This window comes from Triplophysa rosa, linkage group LG21 (genome assembly GCF_024868665.1).
Source record: "Triplophysa rosa linkage group LG21, Trosa_1v2, whole genome shotgun sequence".
Taxonomy (NCBI): domain Eukaryota; kingdom Metazoa; phylum Chordata; class Actinopteri; order Cypriniformes; family Nemacheilidae; genus Triplophysa; species Triplophysa rosa.
The window spans coordinates 4,176,664-4,195,880 of NC_079910.1; the positions used below are offsets into that span (position 1 = coordinate 4,176,664).

The 19,217-nt window shown below is 36.6% G+C and overlaps 3 protein-coding genes across 3 annotated transcripts in view; all 3 read right to left on the minus strand.

Annotated features, from left to right (window-relative positions):
* The window catches only part of hoxc10a (homeobox C10a), a 64,313-nt gene that overhangs the window by 39,409 nt on the left and 5,687 nt on the right, over window positions 1-19,217 (minus strand). The gene's annotated exons all lie outside the window — the stretch shown is intronic.
* Window positions 4,289-8,250, minus strand: hoxc8a (homeobox C8a). Its single transcript, XM_057362936.1, has 2 exons — window positions 7,544-8,250; window positions 4,289-6,254 (listed from the first exon to the last, which is right to left on the minus strand). The coding sequence occupies exons 1-2, from the start codon at window positions 7,977-7,979 to the stop codon at window positions 5,938-5,940; spliced, it is 753 nt and encodes a 250-aa protein (XP_057218919.1). The 5' UTR covers window positions 7,980-8,250; the 3' UTR covers window positions 4,289-5,937.
* Window positions 11,617-14,666, minus strand: hoxc9a (homeobox C9a). The gene is made up of 2 exons (XM_057362935.1): window positions 13,542-14,666; window positions 11,617-12,442 (listed from the first exon to the last, which is right to left on the minus strand). Exons 1-2 carry the CDS (start codon window positions 14,107-14,109, stop codon window positions 12,198-12,200), a joined length of 813 nt encoding a protein of 270 aa, XP_057218918.1. The 5' UTR covers window positions 14,110-14,666; the 3' UTR covers window positions 11,617-12,197.

Genomic DNA, 19,217 nt, shown 5'->3' on the forward strand with positions numbered 1-19,217 from the left:
CTAGTATCAAATAATCACAGTCACAAACGGCACACGTGAAAGCTTGTGTTTTAACCATTAGAAAGTAAGCTTAATAACCACCAACCACACCCGTTTGAACACAATTTAAGCGCCATCTTAAAAAAAATCTGAAACTCATTATCGTCGAAACAAATGATGGTATGCACAACAACAGCATAAGTCACTTGAGAACGAGGCATCGTGAGCTCGCAATCAATAAAGTATTCTGGAAACGACACAACATCAAAATGCACACAAAATTACGTTACACACCACCCGTGAAAGTCTTCGTTCTGCACATCACGTCTGACATTAATATCATGCTTAATATCAAATCTCCGCGTTGTGTAAATGCAGGTCTGTAAGAAGCCAATAAGAAGCGCAGAATCTTACTTACCAGCGTTCTCCGCTGCCTGCGTGACGCACGTTCGGCGATGTAGCAGCAGACACACACTACGGGCAGCACTAGGATCTGGATCCCACTCTCCCCAACGTTTATGTGTGGGAAATGTTTAATCTTTCGAGAAGCAATTATATTTACGCGCTCTTAACCATCGCGCTCCTACTATCAGTGCCGTGTTTTTCCTCTAGGGGACCAGATAGGTAGAAAGAGGACTTGGGAGGAGGCGACGTCTAGGGACATTCATTCGGTCATTACTAGCGACGAAGCAGACGAGACAATATAACGCGTTTTAAAATCCGAAAAAAACAGAAAACGCAAGAAATGTCTAGTGGTAAGACCATTTGAACACCACCGCGAGCTCGCTAGTCGATAGATGGGGAGATCCAGAGGAAGACAACAGCACAAAGTTCATGTTCATAGAGTGAGTATCACGTGGTCTGACGCAACCAATGACCGCGTGTGTTCAGTCGTAAACTTTTATTACTTAGCTGTAAATTCCCCCTCTAAACAACTAGGAATGTGTTACGTTTCACCCTCTCTCAAAGATGGCTAATCCCATTTTCTTGCTTTTCTCACTGCTGTGTTGAGCTGATGGCAGGAATAACAGAATTTGTTCCGAGACCTATAAAAAGCTTGTTTTATTAGTCAATATTATTAGCAGATTAATAATTATATTTAGGTAACGTGGTGGTGGAGAGTATGACAATTGCGGAACTTAATAAGTCAAATTAAATAGTGTGTTCGGTGTCTGATTATGAAGTGTACAATCTCTATTGTGATATTTAGATTTTTTTTAATAAACGAGCAAAACCCAATGTTCTGGATGTATATATAGGCTACATGTCTTTATCCCACAATTACAAAATAGTTTATTCGTTTGGTAAACATCCTGTCTTTTTCAGCAAGAAATTTAATTGTCATATTTACCTTGTCTGAACCCTGCTAATTTTGTTATTGCCTTGTCACACGTGAATTAAGGTTAACTTATTATAAAATAAAAGTGCAACCAAAGTATGTGAAATGACTACATTTGGATGTATTCAGAATAAAGATTTCTGACCACAAAAGTATTTTGATATTTTTTATCTACAGTTTTATTTAAAAATCAAACGTCATCAATTCCAAAATGAAACCTTACTTTGTCCAACAGCATTGCTTTTAGACAAAAATAATTCCATTACTTTTGTTTAAAATATGTTTGTATATATATATATATATATATATATATATTTATTAAAAGTCAATATTGTGGCAGTGGTTTTACTTTCGCAAGAGTTATCTTTAACGTTGCATCAGTACGAGTAAGAGAAACAAGTAAATTTTTTGTTAACCTTTGCCTTATTCTTCACCAGTTAATGTTATTTGTTACTAAACTATATTTTAAAACGAAATTCGTTATACAAGCATGATTGGTCAATTAACGGGTATTAATTACAAAATAATATAATTGAAATATTTCATTACAACATCCTTTAAATGGAATAATAGAAATAATAGAAATATAAGTAATAGAAATAAAAGTAATCAATGAAATATAACGTCGTGGCCTTTTCCTGATAATTTACATTAACTAGCAAAACTAATTTACAAAGTTAACCTAGAAGTCTCTCCTTTGACCCACTTTCACTCTCCTAGAAATTTTCTAGTTTTATAGCACGAATACAAACCCAATGTCAATGGTTGTAAAGATTGTTTTAGGCTAATTCAAACTGATAAAAGTAGTAAACTCCCAAACTAATTTCCAACTACACAAAAAAACAGCCAAGATCCACAATTCATTCTCTTTCATGTTATAGTTTGATACCCCAAACATGCACATAATGCAAATCGAGTATTATACTCTGAATTCCGAAGAAAGGTTGTTAAAAATAAACAAATAAGCATAAATGCACACATGCATACATACACTTAGCCTAAGTGAACAGTCCCACGTCCACGTTGGTTATCGAGTATCCTGTTCTACCCTGTCTGCACTGCACAGAAATCAAAAGGCAAAAGCGTCTGCCCGGATGCGACACTGTCGGGTTTACACCACCAATAAAGTTTACTGCAGGTATAGTAAAGCCCTAATTTGGAATGTAACAGCAGTGCTATATACAACGGCAAGGCGGAAAGACAATGACCACTGCAATTGTCACTACCACAGGAACTTCCTGAAACTGCCTTTGCCTACACAGAGCATCATGGCACAACAACGAAACAAAAGGGCAGCAAAATGAATAATTTCCTTAACCATTATTGCCAGCCCTACAACATTGTACAACCCTGGCGCCAGAAAATGTTTAGAACTTAGGCTATGTTTAATTCTAAAAAAAGAAGGAAACTGAATTCTGACCATTTGAAACTTAAATCTTTGCAGACAACTATATCACAAAATTAAAGGCCTACCTGTAACTACACTTGATACACTATCTTAATATTCGTTTTTATCAATTTAGTTTCATGCCGTGTCAAGCGTTACTTGGCTATTATATTAGCACTTTAAGGTTTTCTTTTGTTTTACCATGTAAACAAACTATTTGCCATTTATGACAAGTAACTCGGTTCTGAAATTTAATTATACCGTACAGTTCCCCCTTAATCTGTGAGAGTATATATTAATATTATATTTATGTCAGTCTTTATCGTTTATGTCATCAGCTCGTTCTAATTAAGGCTGCTTTATGAGCCACTAGGCCATTGTTAGGGCCTGTTATAACAAGTTCTAAAGGAGACAACACTTTTAAGCACTTGCAAATAAGGTAGGCCACAACAATAATTTCATGACTACAGCAGTTTGTATATATATATTTGTCAACGTTTTGTATGTTGAAGTATTACATTTACACATTTGGCAGATGCTTTTATCCAAAGCGACTTACATTGCTTTATCCTATACATTTATATATAGGCATGTGCAATCCCTGGGATCGAACACACAACCTTGCGTTGTTAACGCCATGCTCTTACCACTGAGCTACAGGAAAGCTAAAGTATTAACATAAACATCTTCGTGAAATTCGTGTTAAATGAATTACTGTAAATGTTGCGCACTGATCCAGTTTGCGTTTTCATTATTATGACTTTGAAAATATTAGCTCATGTATACTGAAGAAAAGGTTTTTTGTGCAGAAATGGTAGGCCTATAGCCTACGCCAGTCTGACGTTTATGCCGGTTAATATCTTTAATTATTATTTTTAATTTGGTCAGCTTGCTGGACAAGGCGAGACTAGGTTATACTTTGTCTTCCTCATGAACAATAGTTTGCAAAAATACAAAGGAATACTGTGGAATACGAATATATTTATAGGGTTTAAGTTTCATTCGACGACAAGATTCTGAGACGACCAGCACAGGTGTAGACAAACGAGATCTTCTGAATGTCTCACAGACCACGCTGGGAGTATACAAAACATTGGACCTGTGTACTTATATACGTTTGTTTCCCAGTTTTATGCTTTTCACTTTGAGGATATCCGACCAAAACAGACAAACTAAGCTATTTATTTTTGTAAAAAATGTAAATATATAGTATATGTACTTTGAATAAAAAATAGTGTAGTACAAGTATTCCATGCACCAAGTAAATTGTAAAATAATTTGAAATGATAATAATAATAAAGCTGTCATTTTAAATCTAACTTAAATAACTTATAAATTAGTTCGTGAATTCGTTGTTGTGAAAAGTCGATGGATAGTCCTGTTTTAACTACACAAACATCTCTTAGATAACATTTTAAGTCCTTGAGAAAGTGTGTTTCCGAGACTTATTATTACGAAGTCGACATGTACCTGACAAGTAAAACAAGAGATTACAATAATGACATTTGTTGATTTGCGTAATGTAGAACTCTAGATAGCCTACTTTAAATAATGACACCCAACTTCAAGTCGTTATTACGTTATTTAATTGGGAATAACCGATAAATCCTATCAGACAGACTCAATCCACGTCACTTCTAATGACAATCCTTGACTATTTTTTAACACAACTAATCCCAATTTTACAAAGAGCTTTTGCTGCAGTTACATCTAATGATGTGGCAAAAAACCTTTAAAACTTGCAATAACATAAACGGACTTTGCAGAGATTAATGCCCCACATCACTTTCAATTACAAATACAAATTCATAAAGATGCGCTTTGGTTGCGTTTTGCCACAGATTTAGTGACGTTCTACACAATCAAAAACATTAAGTCCTGCATTTACAATGTCGCATTGCTTTGGGTCAATATTTAAACTTTCATTAGGGCTGACAGAGAAAACAAGCAGTTTCGAATATTTTTGATACCAACAAGTGGATTCAGGCAAAAACGAGACAAATGAATGAGCCATCTTGTTTATTCTTCTGTTGATTTCAGCAACAATGGCGTAGACACACATGAATTTGTCTATATTCACACGAGGAACACCAGTAAAACGAGCATATTGATAACAGCAAGATATTACAAGACGTACATGAAGGTTATACTCAGTGCAATTCAAAATCTACTCTATAACACCAGCACGATAAATGACTCTTTTTCCTTAGGTAAGGTAAGGGTAGTAACCAGCGTGTTTGATCATCTGCACATGAATGTGCATTTTCCATAGGCAGTTTAAGTTGTTGGGGAAATGTCTAACTTTTTTTAACAAAGCATCGCCATAGCATGTAGAACAAATAAGTTGTTCATTTTCGCTAGCAAAGCTTTGTTTTTAGGTAGTGCCGTGGTACAATCTCTTAAAAATGTTAAGATTGGCTTTGAGCTAACTGTGTCTTCCGAAGACATTATCAAGCTCAATATTCATAAGTGTTTAAAGGGTAAAATACATAACTTAGGTTTAATACGCTACAAAATAAGAGTCTATGAAATCTCTAGGTAGAAATGTATATTGCAAATTCCCCATGATTAGGTAGCTTCTCTCGAGATTTTCAAACGATCTCTGGTGAGTCCAATAAAATAACCGAAAAATACTAACTGTAATCTCGCCCACTCACACATAGTAACAATAAAGAACACTTAAGTAATCGATAAAGTATGTGTAATACAGAATGCATCTTCTACATTTGCCTTCGCCCTTCACTCAGCACAGTGGCACAAATGCACTATTGCCATATCTGGATTTCTGAAATAAAATTACACCAAAAACAATGTTTTGTTTTTTTCAGTTTGTTAAACAGAACAGCATGTCGTGGCTTCTATTTTATATACAAGACCAATAGATTTAAATTTAGCATCCCCCAGGCATCTTTAAGTATGAAATACATGTTTAACGCCGCTAAGATATGCTTATCATGCTGCTTTCATTTATCTAAATAAAAAATTTGTTATTGTGTTCTTTTGAGTAATTTGTCAAATACACAGATCCACTTTTCGCTAATGGTAAAAGACCTCGTGTGTTTCGAAAAAAGCGCTTTTATCTTTGGGCATGGTTTTAGGGTACTTTTGTATGGAGGGGGATTTTCTCACTGTTTGACCCAACTGTTGTAATAAAATTGCGCGTCTTCTCTTTCATTGCCCATTCGCGAGACCTCTTCAATATCTGCCATATAACCATAAAAAGACCATAAATTCAGTCCTTGCTTTCCTCTTTCTCTTCCGTTTCCTTATCTTCTCCTTCTTCCACCTCACCGTCCTCGTTGCCCTCTTCATCAGCCTCTGCTTCAGCCTCCCCTCTCTGACCAGGAAATTTGTCTTTGTTATTTTCTTTTTTCCACTTCATTCGGCGATTTTGAAACCAAATCTTCACCTGCCGTTCAGTTAAACTCAGCGCGTGTGACACTTCAATACGACGCTTGCGTGTGAGGTATGGGTTGAAGAGGAACTCTTTCTCTAGCTCAAGAGTCTGGTAACGGCTGTATGTCTGCCTTCCATTGCGTCTCCCGGGAGCTTTGAAGTGAACAAGAATATTTGTTAATTACATGCCTTCATTTCTTCGTTACCTTTCGATTTACTTATTCTGGAATGTAGTTGCAAAGACATAATGGGATATCAGATGTAATTTGCTATGTCTGCCAGCACGTATACCTTTAAACAAAATTAATGAAAAGGAGTCAATTGACCCTTATTGCAAACACACACCATGTGCCAGAATGTGCCTTACCGTATACCCCCAATTCTACCAGTAAATATTAAAGGATATGAATGATGAACCGTTATTGCAGATGTAGAGGAAACAACTAACAAGCTAATACATTTATATGAAAATGCTTTTAAATGACAAATCTTTTTCATGTCAGTTGCCCCATAAATGCGTTGTCTTTACATTTGAGGTTAGACAGCAGCTATAATTGGGGTCAGCAACGCAGAAACCCACAACCTGGCGTGCGCACACACAGACACACAAACACAGACAGATAGACAAACACACACACACGCACGCACACACGCACACACACACGCACACACACACACACACACACACACACCCACCACATACAGACAGACAGATCGACACGCGCGCACAGAGGTGTGTGTCCGCCACTCTAACAAAAGAAATAGACAAAAAAATCAAAATCAAGAAGAATATAAATTCCTCCCTTTAGGATAATTACAAGATTGTTTGTAATGTTAACTTTCTCAATAAAAAAATACTTGTTTTTATGGTTAATGTGTGTTTATTTCAGAAGATCAGTACATTGAGATAAATCTTAATGCTGAAATTTAACGAGTTTCAAACTGAATTTCACAAATGTTCTCTTTTACATTTTTATTTTATTTGTCAACAGAGAGGAAATGCAAAAATCAACGTCACTTCAAATTGCATGACTGTTGTCTGCTGACCCCATAGAACTTTAGCTGTTGGTAACTTTGTATTACAAATCACAAATATCTTCAAGTCCAATATTAATAGTTATAACGACAAGTGGTCATTTTTAAACCGTGTCAAGAAAAATCTGAATTCGGACAACGTCCATCCAGCCTCGTGTCTCTTTTGACATTATAGATTAACTCCCTCGCAACACAAAGCAGCCAGCTGTCAAAACTTTTACATTCGTTTTACTACTGCCTGGTGTAATAATTACAAAACACTTTACTAGCAATTATTTGGTACCAGTTCGTAGCATAGAAAATACACTCCTCCTGTGTCTATATGCAGTATACACTACTACAGAAAAGGCTTAAAGACACTGACGCAGTCAGAGACAAACAGAATGTGAAATAGTAGTTATTCTAACCGTGAGGCCGCATCCATGGGAACATGAGGCTCGGGGAAGAGTTTTGACTTAAGTGGCCTTGTCCTTCTCCAGGGTTAGTGCTGTTGGACGATTTACAGTCTGGATATTGCGCTAAACTCGCCTCTTGTTGGGTACCATAAAGCGACTGCCTCGGAAGGGCTTCATATCCATAAAATTTCGTAGCGTCTCCGTGACACGCCAATGCACAGGGGTTCTGTTGATAGCCAGGGTTGGAAATACCTGTGGTTCCATGATGAAAAAAGTCCTGTACGTGATGCGACGGGTGTTGAAACCCAGGCGCAGCTGCTCCGTGTCCGTACACAAGCGTGTGGCTTCGGGCAACGCTCTGTGGAAACCTGCAGTCGTAGTAAGTTGGCTCTAGGGTTTCGCTGCCTTTGTATTTTGAAAAAAGAGGGTTAACAAAATAGGAGCTCATTTTTATCTAGCATTAAAAAAAAGAGTCAGTCTGTTTAAAAATATTCCCCTCTCTAAATGGTGGCAACCTATTGTTGCAGTTCCAAGTGGCATGCAACGCAGACAGAGCAACCGGAACTAGATGGAGAAATGCTGCCCCTTCGGACAATCTGAGGCAGCTCCCACTTCAGCTCTTCTCGCTTAGTCTCTCTCTCTCTCTCTTTCTTTCGCCAGCCTTTTCCTTTTGCAGCTTCAAATCATGGCGTGCACAGTGGATGTGTGTTAAGGTTAAAGCTCGCTAACTCCGAAGGCTCAGTCACAAGCGCTTACTTTTTTACCTCCCACCCAACCACCCCCACTACAATGAACCCCCCCACCCCTTGTCGCGTACTCCCCACCCCTGCCTCCTCATCTTTCTAGAGCGTCCACATGCGTCTACCTTGGAGGGAAACACCGCCGTCTGTGTTTTTATTGAATAGAAAAGGTTGCGTGTATTAAATGAATCGTTGAGGGCACTGGTTAACCTGCTTCATGCTGGTCTTACTGTTCGATTAAGATCTGCACTTCCTTTAAAACAATTTGTTTTTTAATCAATTTCATTCACATAGCTTGATATACTTTTATAAAAAATAAAAAAACAGATATGCTATGACCATTACATGTCCACTGTAATGGGTTTATAAGGTTGTGTATTGAGCATTGACCCTCAGCGACTAGATCGTCAAAGATAAACAATTTACAGTATAAACACCAGTAGGCGAGGCAATATCGTGAAGAAAAGGGGACTGAAACCGCGAAAAATATATTCTTTCGTTATATAAAAAAATACAATGATAACGGAAACAAATGAAAATTGTTAAACCTGTGTTATTATTATTATTATTAACAGTTACAATAATTCATTATTACTATTTGTATTACTATTATTATTGCGGTTGTTATTGCTGTTTGTGTACCTATTATTAAAGCATCAGATTATGACAAGTATTTATGACGTCTACGCATAACGCACACGCACGCACACGCACACACACACACACACACACACACACACACACACACACACACACACACACACACACACACACACACACACACACACANCACACACACACACACACACACACACACACACACACACACGCGCGCACGCACGCACACACACACACACACACACACACACACAAAGGGAGGAAAAGCTGAACACGCAAGCCTCTCTTGGCCCTCCTTAACCATACGAAAAAGTTGTAAATCTGCCGCATTGATACAATAAAATTGCATAATAGATGCCTCGTTATTTTACTAGACACAATAATGGCTTGTTGTTTATTTAATCGGCTCATTTAAAGTCTTTGCCAAAAATATGAGCATGTGGTTTTGTGACGTTACTTGACAATTTTTAAACTTCATTGTTAAACGGTAGAGGCACAAACAGGAAATTTATAGACATCTCACAGTCTACAAAGATGCAGATTCCGGATCATTGCTTGTCACCGTTATAGGATTGAGCAACTATGGAAAGAGAGCAATTCTTTGTATGAAATTATTTGTTATTAAATTTAGTACAGCGTGATTAATATTATTAATATGATTAGGAACATTATTATTACTATTATTAATAAGATGATGAATAAGAGTGTACTCTCAAAGGGACGCTTAATGTAAAATGTACATGGCGTGTGCGCGATTCAAGTAGCCTAGCCTGTACACATAAACAGGCATTTCGTAAAAAACAGGGTATCCAAAAATAAATAGAAATTACACGATGTAGGCCGAAACACAAGACGAAAACATTAAGATTTCCCAGTGTAGGCCGATTTGATGAATAACCAACACAATCTATATGCAATAGCACCTTGCAGTGTTTTAACACATGCAGTGCACAGTGCTTTTAACAAGAGTTACTCGGATTTTGTAAAAAAAATTACAAAAGAGAGTATGAAATGCATACAAGATAACGAAACTACATTATATAAATTTTTAAAAAATTGTGCCAATAAAAAGATATTAGCCTACGATTTTAAAGTTGAAGATTTAAGTGTTTGTGTGCGTTTCAGTTTTATTTTACCCGTAATGGTGATTACATAGCGAGGGCGGCCATTCTTTCACCACTTTTCCTGCAGTACACTCCCAGTCCTCAGTGGCCCAAAATGCGTTAACAGTGAGTCAATAGCGCCATCTTGTGTGCTTGTGAGCAAACTTTACAAATTCTTTTGACCGGAGGCCAAGGCCACACCATTTGTGCCACAAAATAATTTATTTAATTTGGACAAATGATAGAGAGCCTATTTATAGGAACATAAGAGGAAACTTGAAGAAACATCGTATTATTTTTTAGTAATACTAAATAAGTAGTTTACGGCCTCACAACACCCATACACTGTAAAGTAGTTGCAGCCTACACATAGCCCATGTCTTGTGAAAACTAGCATTTTCGAGTTTAGGGTGTTTAAATGACTTGGAGTGACTTCTGAATGCATTTTGTGGTGTTAGTGGACTGCTGTTGCCTCTAGTTAGCCCAAAGCACTTAGTGATTTTGCACAACCCTTTGAGAGGGTCCACCACCAACGTCCATTAAACCATAAAGTAATTTAGCCCAGACGTCTAGCCAGTTAGCCAGGTTGGCTTTGTTCGTTCGCATCTGAGACAAACAACACAAGCTTCAACAAGGTTGTAAAACTAGCATTTTTGTTCTGGGCGGAAACGTAGATTGGGCTTTGAAATCACCGCATCCTGTTCGTATTGTCAAGTCCCACAAAAAGGCAATTCCAGCCGAGCTCAGGAAGCCAGCGGTAAACATATGAACTTTAATTATGTCAATAGCACAACTGTTACTCGTATATAAATGAGCACAAAATATAAACTTCAGAAGGTATAAGCATTAGGCCTGTGCAGTAGTCTAACAAAGACGAGACGAAGAAAAATACACTGGACGACTGGATAGGTTAGTCGTAATTATAGAACGTCCAAATTATTTGAGGTCAGGACCCTCTAAAGATTTGACTTCAGGCCTAAATTTAGAAAACCGAAACAAATGTATCATTCCTCTAAAAATGAACATATATTTCACCTATTATACCCCGACGGAATTTGTAAATGATCGATATTTCTTTAATTATATATTTTTTGAGGTAGAGTAGCCTATATATTTTTTGTCGCTCATCATTTGAACACGTCATCTAAACCACAGATATCACTTGCTTTTTTAAGGGAAACATACATATTATTTATTATAATATTAGTTATTACATGCACATTTTAAACAGCATAATAATTCTAATTCTAATAATAATAAATATTATTAATGTAGCTATTTTCATTTTAAAATAGCATTTTAAAAGTTGAATACTGAAGACTAATAAAATCAACGTTGCAGAAACAAGACCCAAAGAAAGATTTTATATAACGCACGCCAGTTGTTAAGGCCTACCACAAGCGCCTCGAAATTTAATCTTTGTGCGATGTGAAAATTTAATATTTTAGATCTTGTACTTACTGCGATCTCAGTCTCGACGTTTTGTATAAAAAGATACGAGTAGACTTATTGCTTCGATTGGACAGCATTCTAGCACACAGAATTCAACTAATTCCTGCTGTCTTGGCTCTATATGTACTCTCCATGCAGTCAAATAAGACACAAAGTCATATTAACATGGTTGTATATATTTGAATATATCTACAATCTATGATGAAACTCATTTGTACAGTTTAAAGAATGTAAAATACACAAAACTGGTACATCAGAAACAAACATAGCACATCGACGCAAACACGTATAGTATTATATATATATATCTGTAGTGTATTGTATATACACTACACATTTCTGTAGTGTATGGGATACACAACAGATTTGTTATTCTTTATAAAATATTCGGTTTCTAAAGATCTTACAAATAATGGAAGCATAGAAAAGAAACAAGTCACGTGAAGAACATAAATTAGGAAATTGAAAATTAAGTAGTTCAAGTATTTTAACGATGAAACGTCGGATTAGCTTCTCTGTAGAGTCCACAATTGTGTTTGTGAATAAAGAACCATGATGTAAATCCAAACTACATATTAATACGACTCAAGTGAGGGTGGTAAAATTACACTTATATTAAATCATATATCAGCACGTCATAACGGATATCCATATAGGACAATCGTTTTCTCGGTTCCTGTTATGGGTTGAAGGTGCTAAATGTTAAAACTAAATGATGATCCTTCATCCTGTGTCCAATCAATGACGTTTGGTCTATTGTTCTTTACTGTCGTTTTTCTCCTTGTTCATTTTCTTCATCTTCATCCGTCGGTTCTGGAACCAGATTTTGACTTGTCGCTCCGTTAGGTTCAGCACTCTTGCTACCTCATATCGCCGGTCTCTTGTGAGGTACATATTGAATAAAAATTCCTTTTCGAGTTCGAGTGTTTGATACTTGGTGTATGGACAACGCTTCTTTCGGGTTGAACGCGCATGGATCCAGTTTGCCACAGGATTATCTGAAAAACATAGAAAACAATATTATTAGTGGCTGATAAGCAAACCTGCATTCAAAACTGATGACTTAATTTAATATATTCGTATTGATTATAGCCGTCATTTCTTAGCATTACATAATATAATAATTTGTAATTAAAAATATTTTAAAATCACACAAAAAATTTGTACAAAATATTTATGAACTGTGGTACTAAATAACACTTCTTATTCTAGCCAATATTCAAACAAATAAATTTCAATGTTAATTCTTGTAAATAGCAAATAATTTAATAGGATGTCCCTCTTTAACTCTGTTTATTTGTAATGGCTTTGCAAACTCTTCGAGAGAAATGACGCCGTAAACTAGTGAAATGTACCTATTTGCTTTATAGGCCCATAAAAAGCAAAGGCTAGGGACTCAAGCCTTCACAAGTCTACGCTCAAAGTTCTGCTATGCAATGAATGCCCTTCAAACATTCCACGTGTTTTTTTTTCACCATGTTTCATTTATATGTAAAATATATTTATTAGAAACGTTCCAGAAAAGTAGGCTACCAGTCACAGCTTTGCCTGCTTTTACATTTACAATTTGTTTGCCACGTGAATTATTGTTGTGCTACAGCTCACAACCTGTATCATTTAAATACCACTATTTATAGGTTAACAAACAACATTTCATTTGAAATCCAAAATCCCATCCACTATAAATATAAATTCTGAATTTGTTAAAGGTTAACATTTCTTCTAATTTTCACAGCCGATTGTACGAATTCTGTGCCAAGTCTAATAAACGTAATTTCTACGTAAATAAAGCACTGTAATATTACTGCATGCTTTGATGATAATATTGCTAAGGCTATTTGGAAACATGGCACTTCTTTGCCAGACCTGTCTTTCTAGGAGACCATTTTTTATAACCCACTACCCCTTTTACAACCTAATCCTATGGCGTTTGTCATCAATGGATAGCCCCATAGACTTGAGTCGGCAGAGTACGGCACAGAGGATGAAAGAGTACAGAACTTGGTTTTACGACGGACAACAGCCAACCACCAAGCGAATGCAATAAACCGAGAAGCATCCCATACCCGGTTGTAAACAAGAATGGTTTTAACTTACTTGGGTCTATTTCAGCCTTGTCGTCTTTGTGCTTTCCGGAAGACAGACTCTCCGTTTCAGGCGATGGTGTGTTTTGCTGCTTTTCTCTAATATCGACGGCAGAGCAATACAGATAATCCGTGTAAGCACGTCCGTTCGAGCCCAAAGAGTCTCCAGCACGAGGATCCTGGAAGGTATCGGGCTTCAGCCCGTAGTGCCTACTGTTCCCTGCATATCCTGGAAAAGTCACGGTACCGGGGATAGGCTCCAGCCAAGAGCGAACGTACCTTGAGTCTGTGCCTAGGTGAGGTTGGTGGGTGTATGGATGGTAAACCACTGACGACTGTGAGTGCACGGGGGCCCACGAGGTAGTAAACACTGGTGGTTTCGGGGCAAAGCTGCAAGACGGGTAATCCGCGCATTCCGGTACCAGAGAAGTCGGGCGTGAGCTGGAGGATATCGGACCAGTGGCCGAGAAACGACTCGCCAGAACATCCTCGCTCTCATGGTTGATCAACGAATCCACATAATAATTACTTATGGGACCCGTAGCCGACATGGCGATGTTTCCCTTCTCTTTTACATGCATCCGATTATTATATGGAGTGTATGTGTACTTTTTATCTGACCGTAGAACAATCAAGACAGGTAATTATTTCAGAAAGCTTCTGCGACTCGGATTGGACGTCTCTGGAACACGTGATTACATTTACCCTCTGAAAAACTGCACAGCAGATCAATGCGCGTGTGTCCCCTTGGAACAGCAATGCACTTCGAGCTTGCAGTAGGTTGCTCAATTCTAATGTTGTGTTTTATAAAGAGCATAAATACTTGAATATGAATGCGTTTAAATATATAATGTTACATCTGATTAACGTGAATGGGTTATTTGTAGCCTTGTTGAACAGCGCCGTGTCTTAAAAAGGGCACTATTTCTTGGTGTAATCAATCTTCGTCGTTTGTATGCTACTGTGCTTTGGCTATGCTTGTGCACATCCCACCCTGAACAATGTTGTTTATTAAAAACAATTAGGAACAAAAGAATATGTTTTAATTTACTTTCTCATTTTTACTCTTAATTCTCTATAATTGGAATAGACTCGATGGAATAAATATAACAAATATATGGCTCTTATGCTGCCGAGAGGTTTGACTACGCACTGGTGTGCTATTTACCACTAGTTTCAAATAAATACAATTGGGGTATCCCTCATAAAATGGAGTTTTAAAATTCGGGCGGTGGGACCAGTAAGACGCCTGAAAACGCACCACAACTGCGACTACATTCGTCAAGTGGTCATGCATGCTTTTATGTCCTTCAATAAATTTTTACGAGGACCATTTGATTGTTCATAAACGTGTCGTTAATAAAACTGCAGTTGAGTTCCTAGTATAACATAAAACCAACACTACGCTTGTGAAAGGAGTCTCATCAAACCTCTGTCGAATACACTAGGAGAAAAGAGCGAATGTTTACAAACTCTGATAGCTGTTAATATTATCTTAAAGATAAGCATTTAAAATGTGTGAATTTTAATATTTATCCGAGTCACTGCGACGTCTATAAAAACAAAGCTGCACTATGTCTAAAAGGTTTTCCTAACGTTTTTAGAGTTTGTCCAGCTCTATCAAATCTATTTTAGTTTATGCAAGTACTTCAGTATTTAAAAAAGCTACATTTAAATTAGTTTGCTTTCGCTTTGAAAATATTTGCGAATTTAAATGTTTTCTATTAATTTAGTAATGTCAATTTCGAATTATGCCCCGTTTAAACATGAACGAATAATTAATTAAATTAAACAAATTATCTAATATCTAGACGGTATACCGGTTTGACTTGTAAAAAGGACACTATTCTAATAGTTCGTTGTATTTTAGATCTAGCACAAAAGGTATATCGACATTTGTAAATGTGCGGGTTTTGGTCTGCAGTCATTGTCAGTGTTAGGCCCAGTATGAATTCGGCCACATGAGGTCAGGCTTTTTTTCCCCTTTGTTTTTTGTTGCAACACTAGACATTGCCAAAAATGCGGTTAAATCTAAGTTGTTGCGTGGGCTTAAGTTTAAACAGTTAATATTACTGTTGCATTGCAAATCGCTTTAATACCCATTACTCAAAGAGCACTATTTACATTAATTATGAACGCAGTTTACAGAGACCCGCCCATTATGCGACAATTTTCATTTTCAAAACAACTTATTGCAGTAAACATAATTCTTGATTCAGCAAAACAACGAAAAGCCACAGAAAAACAAACGAAAGAAAGAAAGGCAAAAATATTTTACTATACAACAGTTGGTAGGCTATATACAGATTTAATCGACAGTTTATTGTTTTTTACCCAAATAAGATTACCTTTTACGATTGACTGCGGAAGTGATATAGTCTGTGCAGAAAACAAAGTGAAACCTAATGTCAGAGCATGGATTATTTAATCCCTTATTTGTGCAAGGTTTTATTTTACTGTGGGTGTTAATGCATACAATCAAATTGTAAAATTCTAAAACTGTTGTATCTAGGCTATAGAACGTAAATCCACTTGGTTACCCAAAACATTTAACTGTACCTAAAACAATGGTATCTGTATTAATCCGTATTAAAATATTAAAGCTTGACGCAATGCAATAGCCTATAGCTGTGTTTTTTTCAGAGGGCGTGGTACCTCTGTGCCAAAGTCACTTCGATCATCATTGTTGTTCACTTTTGTAATATTCTGTCAATGTTACAAATGTTACGATCAACATTATAACATATCTGTTGTTATTGAACATTATAACATTGTTATGTTTCAATAAAGAAGACAGTCCAAATGAAACTGGTTCTTTTTATTTCTTTGAATGTCATTGATATTTCGAATGCTTATTATAACTACTAATTTCCTGCATTATATATTCTTTCTGTCATATTAAGTGAATCATACATGAATACATTTTATTTGGTGTCTAACAACAATATTCGTTGGAAAAATCGCTATATATTGAATTTCGTTGTCTACACCTGTTATCAACTCAATATATATATTTTTTCCAAATCAGTTTATTTTAAGGCTATTTGTTGACTAATGTTGATTTAAACGACAAAAATGGAAATAATGTAGTTGCTTTGATTTATTTGTAACGAATCGTACATACTTATTTAGCAAAAGCTCTTGTGGTTTAACGAGGCACTAGCTCCCAGTAGGCCTTGGTCTAAATGTACAAATTGGTGGAATATAGGCCAGAGTTTGTTGGTGTGGCTCCTACGCTGAGCAGGGTGACTGAGGATGAAAATGAAATCTCTTGGTTGACATGGCATCCACGGAAACTCAATTTTGTTTTCCCTTTGAGACATCACACATTTTATACACATTACAAGACAGCCCTTTTTGTATGCTGTTTTACATAAACATAGCAATCACTAAAGGCATTTCTGAAATGATTATGTACACAGTCTATTTAAAAGACAGACAAAAATCTTTTTACTGTGGTATAATCATTAAGGAAAACGTGTTTCACCCATGAACCCACCGATGCATTGTCAAGACTCCTGTGATTATAATAAATAAAATGGCTTCCCCACATTTCTCTTGTATTAGCATAATTTCGGAAATGAATTTTAGGCTGGCATTGAGAAACCCATTGGAGTACTTTAACAAGAACACAGTGTCCTCCTTAATGCACTTCGATTGATCTAAAACTATGTAAATATTTAAATAAATATTTGTATATTCTATACACACACACACGCACGCACGCACGCACGCACGCACGCACGCACGCACGCACGCACGCACGCACGCACGCACACACACACACACACACACACACCTCTATACACTATTTAAAAAATACACTATTGACGACTCCTTTAGTGTACTGCTAAAATTTGTATATTTGACAACACAGCAACACAGCTAAAATAATGCAGATAAGTGGACCTCAGGATGTCGGGAACAGGTTGAAGAAAAGTTCTCTTTTTTATTTTAAGAAATACAACATGGTGCTTTATCTGGGTCTGAAACAAATTGAGTGTTGTTATACTTCAATTACCAATGCGAACAAAAAGCCTTGCTTGCTAACACGACAACATGGTGGCAAAAGATACCTGCAAGTCGTATTAAACTTCCCTCAGCAGATATGTATTTCAGAGAACGTCCTAAAGATTTACATATGTTTTCTGTGTGCAATAATGTTTTTAAACTATTTATTTCTCTTCGTGCGTTTGTGTGTCACTGAAAGCAGAAAACCCCTTTGTGTATCATGTTAAGCATTAAACATTATTATACTTTAACATTGCAAGTTGAAAAAAAGGTAGCATCTAAAAATTAAATGCATTTCACATTGAGTTAAATGAATCGTTATATTATTGCCATAAAAGATAAATGTTTAATTCACTATCGTTTAAAATACAAAATAGCTATTTTTACGCCACAATATTCAAAACAGACTAACTGCAAAAAAAAAAACTTTTAGCATTGCTATATTGTAATTCTTCTTTTACAAAAGCGCGCCAGAAAGAGACAGAAAGAAAATAGACACAAAAACATATTGTTTGCGGTCCTAAACGACACAGTGCACAGGCGACGTAATCAAAAATATGTTTGGGTCCGTGAAATAGAATAATCATATATAATGCTATTATTCGTATCGAATACCTCACTGATGGACAAAACCACATTGACTGGTGTGGCTCACAATGCGTTGACGCAGCTTCGGATGAGAAACCAAGTGTATCTGCAATCTCACTTTCATCCAGAGAAACACATAAACTTGACACAATGAAATAACAGAAGAAAATATAACTGCACACAAAATCAAAAAAAGCGCAATGCGATGTATACGCGTCATTGTGTAATCTCTGTCCAAGTGTCATATTTGGCCTTTACGTCTGCTCACTAAAAAACCAAAACAATAATCGAGTAACGAAGCAAAGAAATGAAAAGACATAGCCTATAAAACATTATAAAGCAGGTATCGAATTATTCTCATTCCTGCAATCTCGCAATAAACAGCAATTTGATTCTATGTTGAGTTCTTGTCAAATATCTGTACATTAGAATATCCATTTATATCCCAAGCTTTTTGCCACAGTCTGTACTGCAATTAATGCATGCGTCACGCTTTTGGCAGTAATACTGCACTATGCTGAACAGGAATTCTCTTTTTTATGTTCATCCTTAGGCTATTTGAAGATATTGCTGCAATATCTGCATGCTAGGCGGCAATGTCCTGCGGGGCTATTACGCGTGCTGTAAACTCTTTGTTGGTGACACATTCCAGAGGAGAACCCCATTCACTCAACTGAATGAAAATGACTTTGGATTCCAGACTGTCTCCTCCCGTCGCAAAACAGCTGAAGGGAGGGGACAGGGTTAACAAAACATACAGATAGGGCGAAACCTCTCACAAGAAAGAGAAGCAGTAGCTGATGAGGCTCTTTGCAACAAACAACTATTTATTAAACATTATCTTAATTAAAACAGCTTCATTAAGGACATCTAGTTGTTTTAAAAGGTATAAGGCCTGTGTTGCTGTATAAAGGTCAGCGCGCAATAATGAGATTTTTCCAAAATAACTCTAATTTCCACACTGTATAAACACCCCAAAGCTGACTATTTTTATAAATCATTTAGAAATTAATGTGATAATTAGACGTGTCTACTTATGCCGGATATTTACAAAAAGACAAAGACCATTTAAGTACAAGAACTGTCCGTC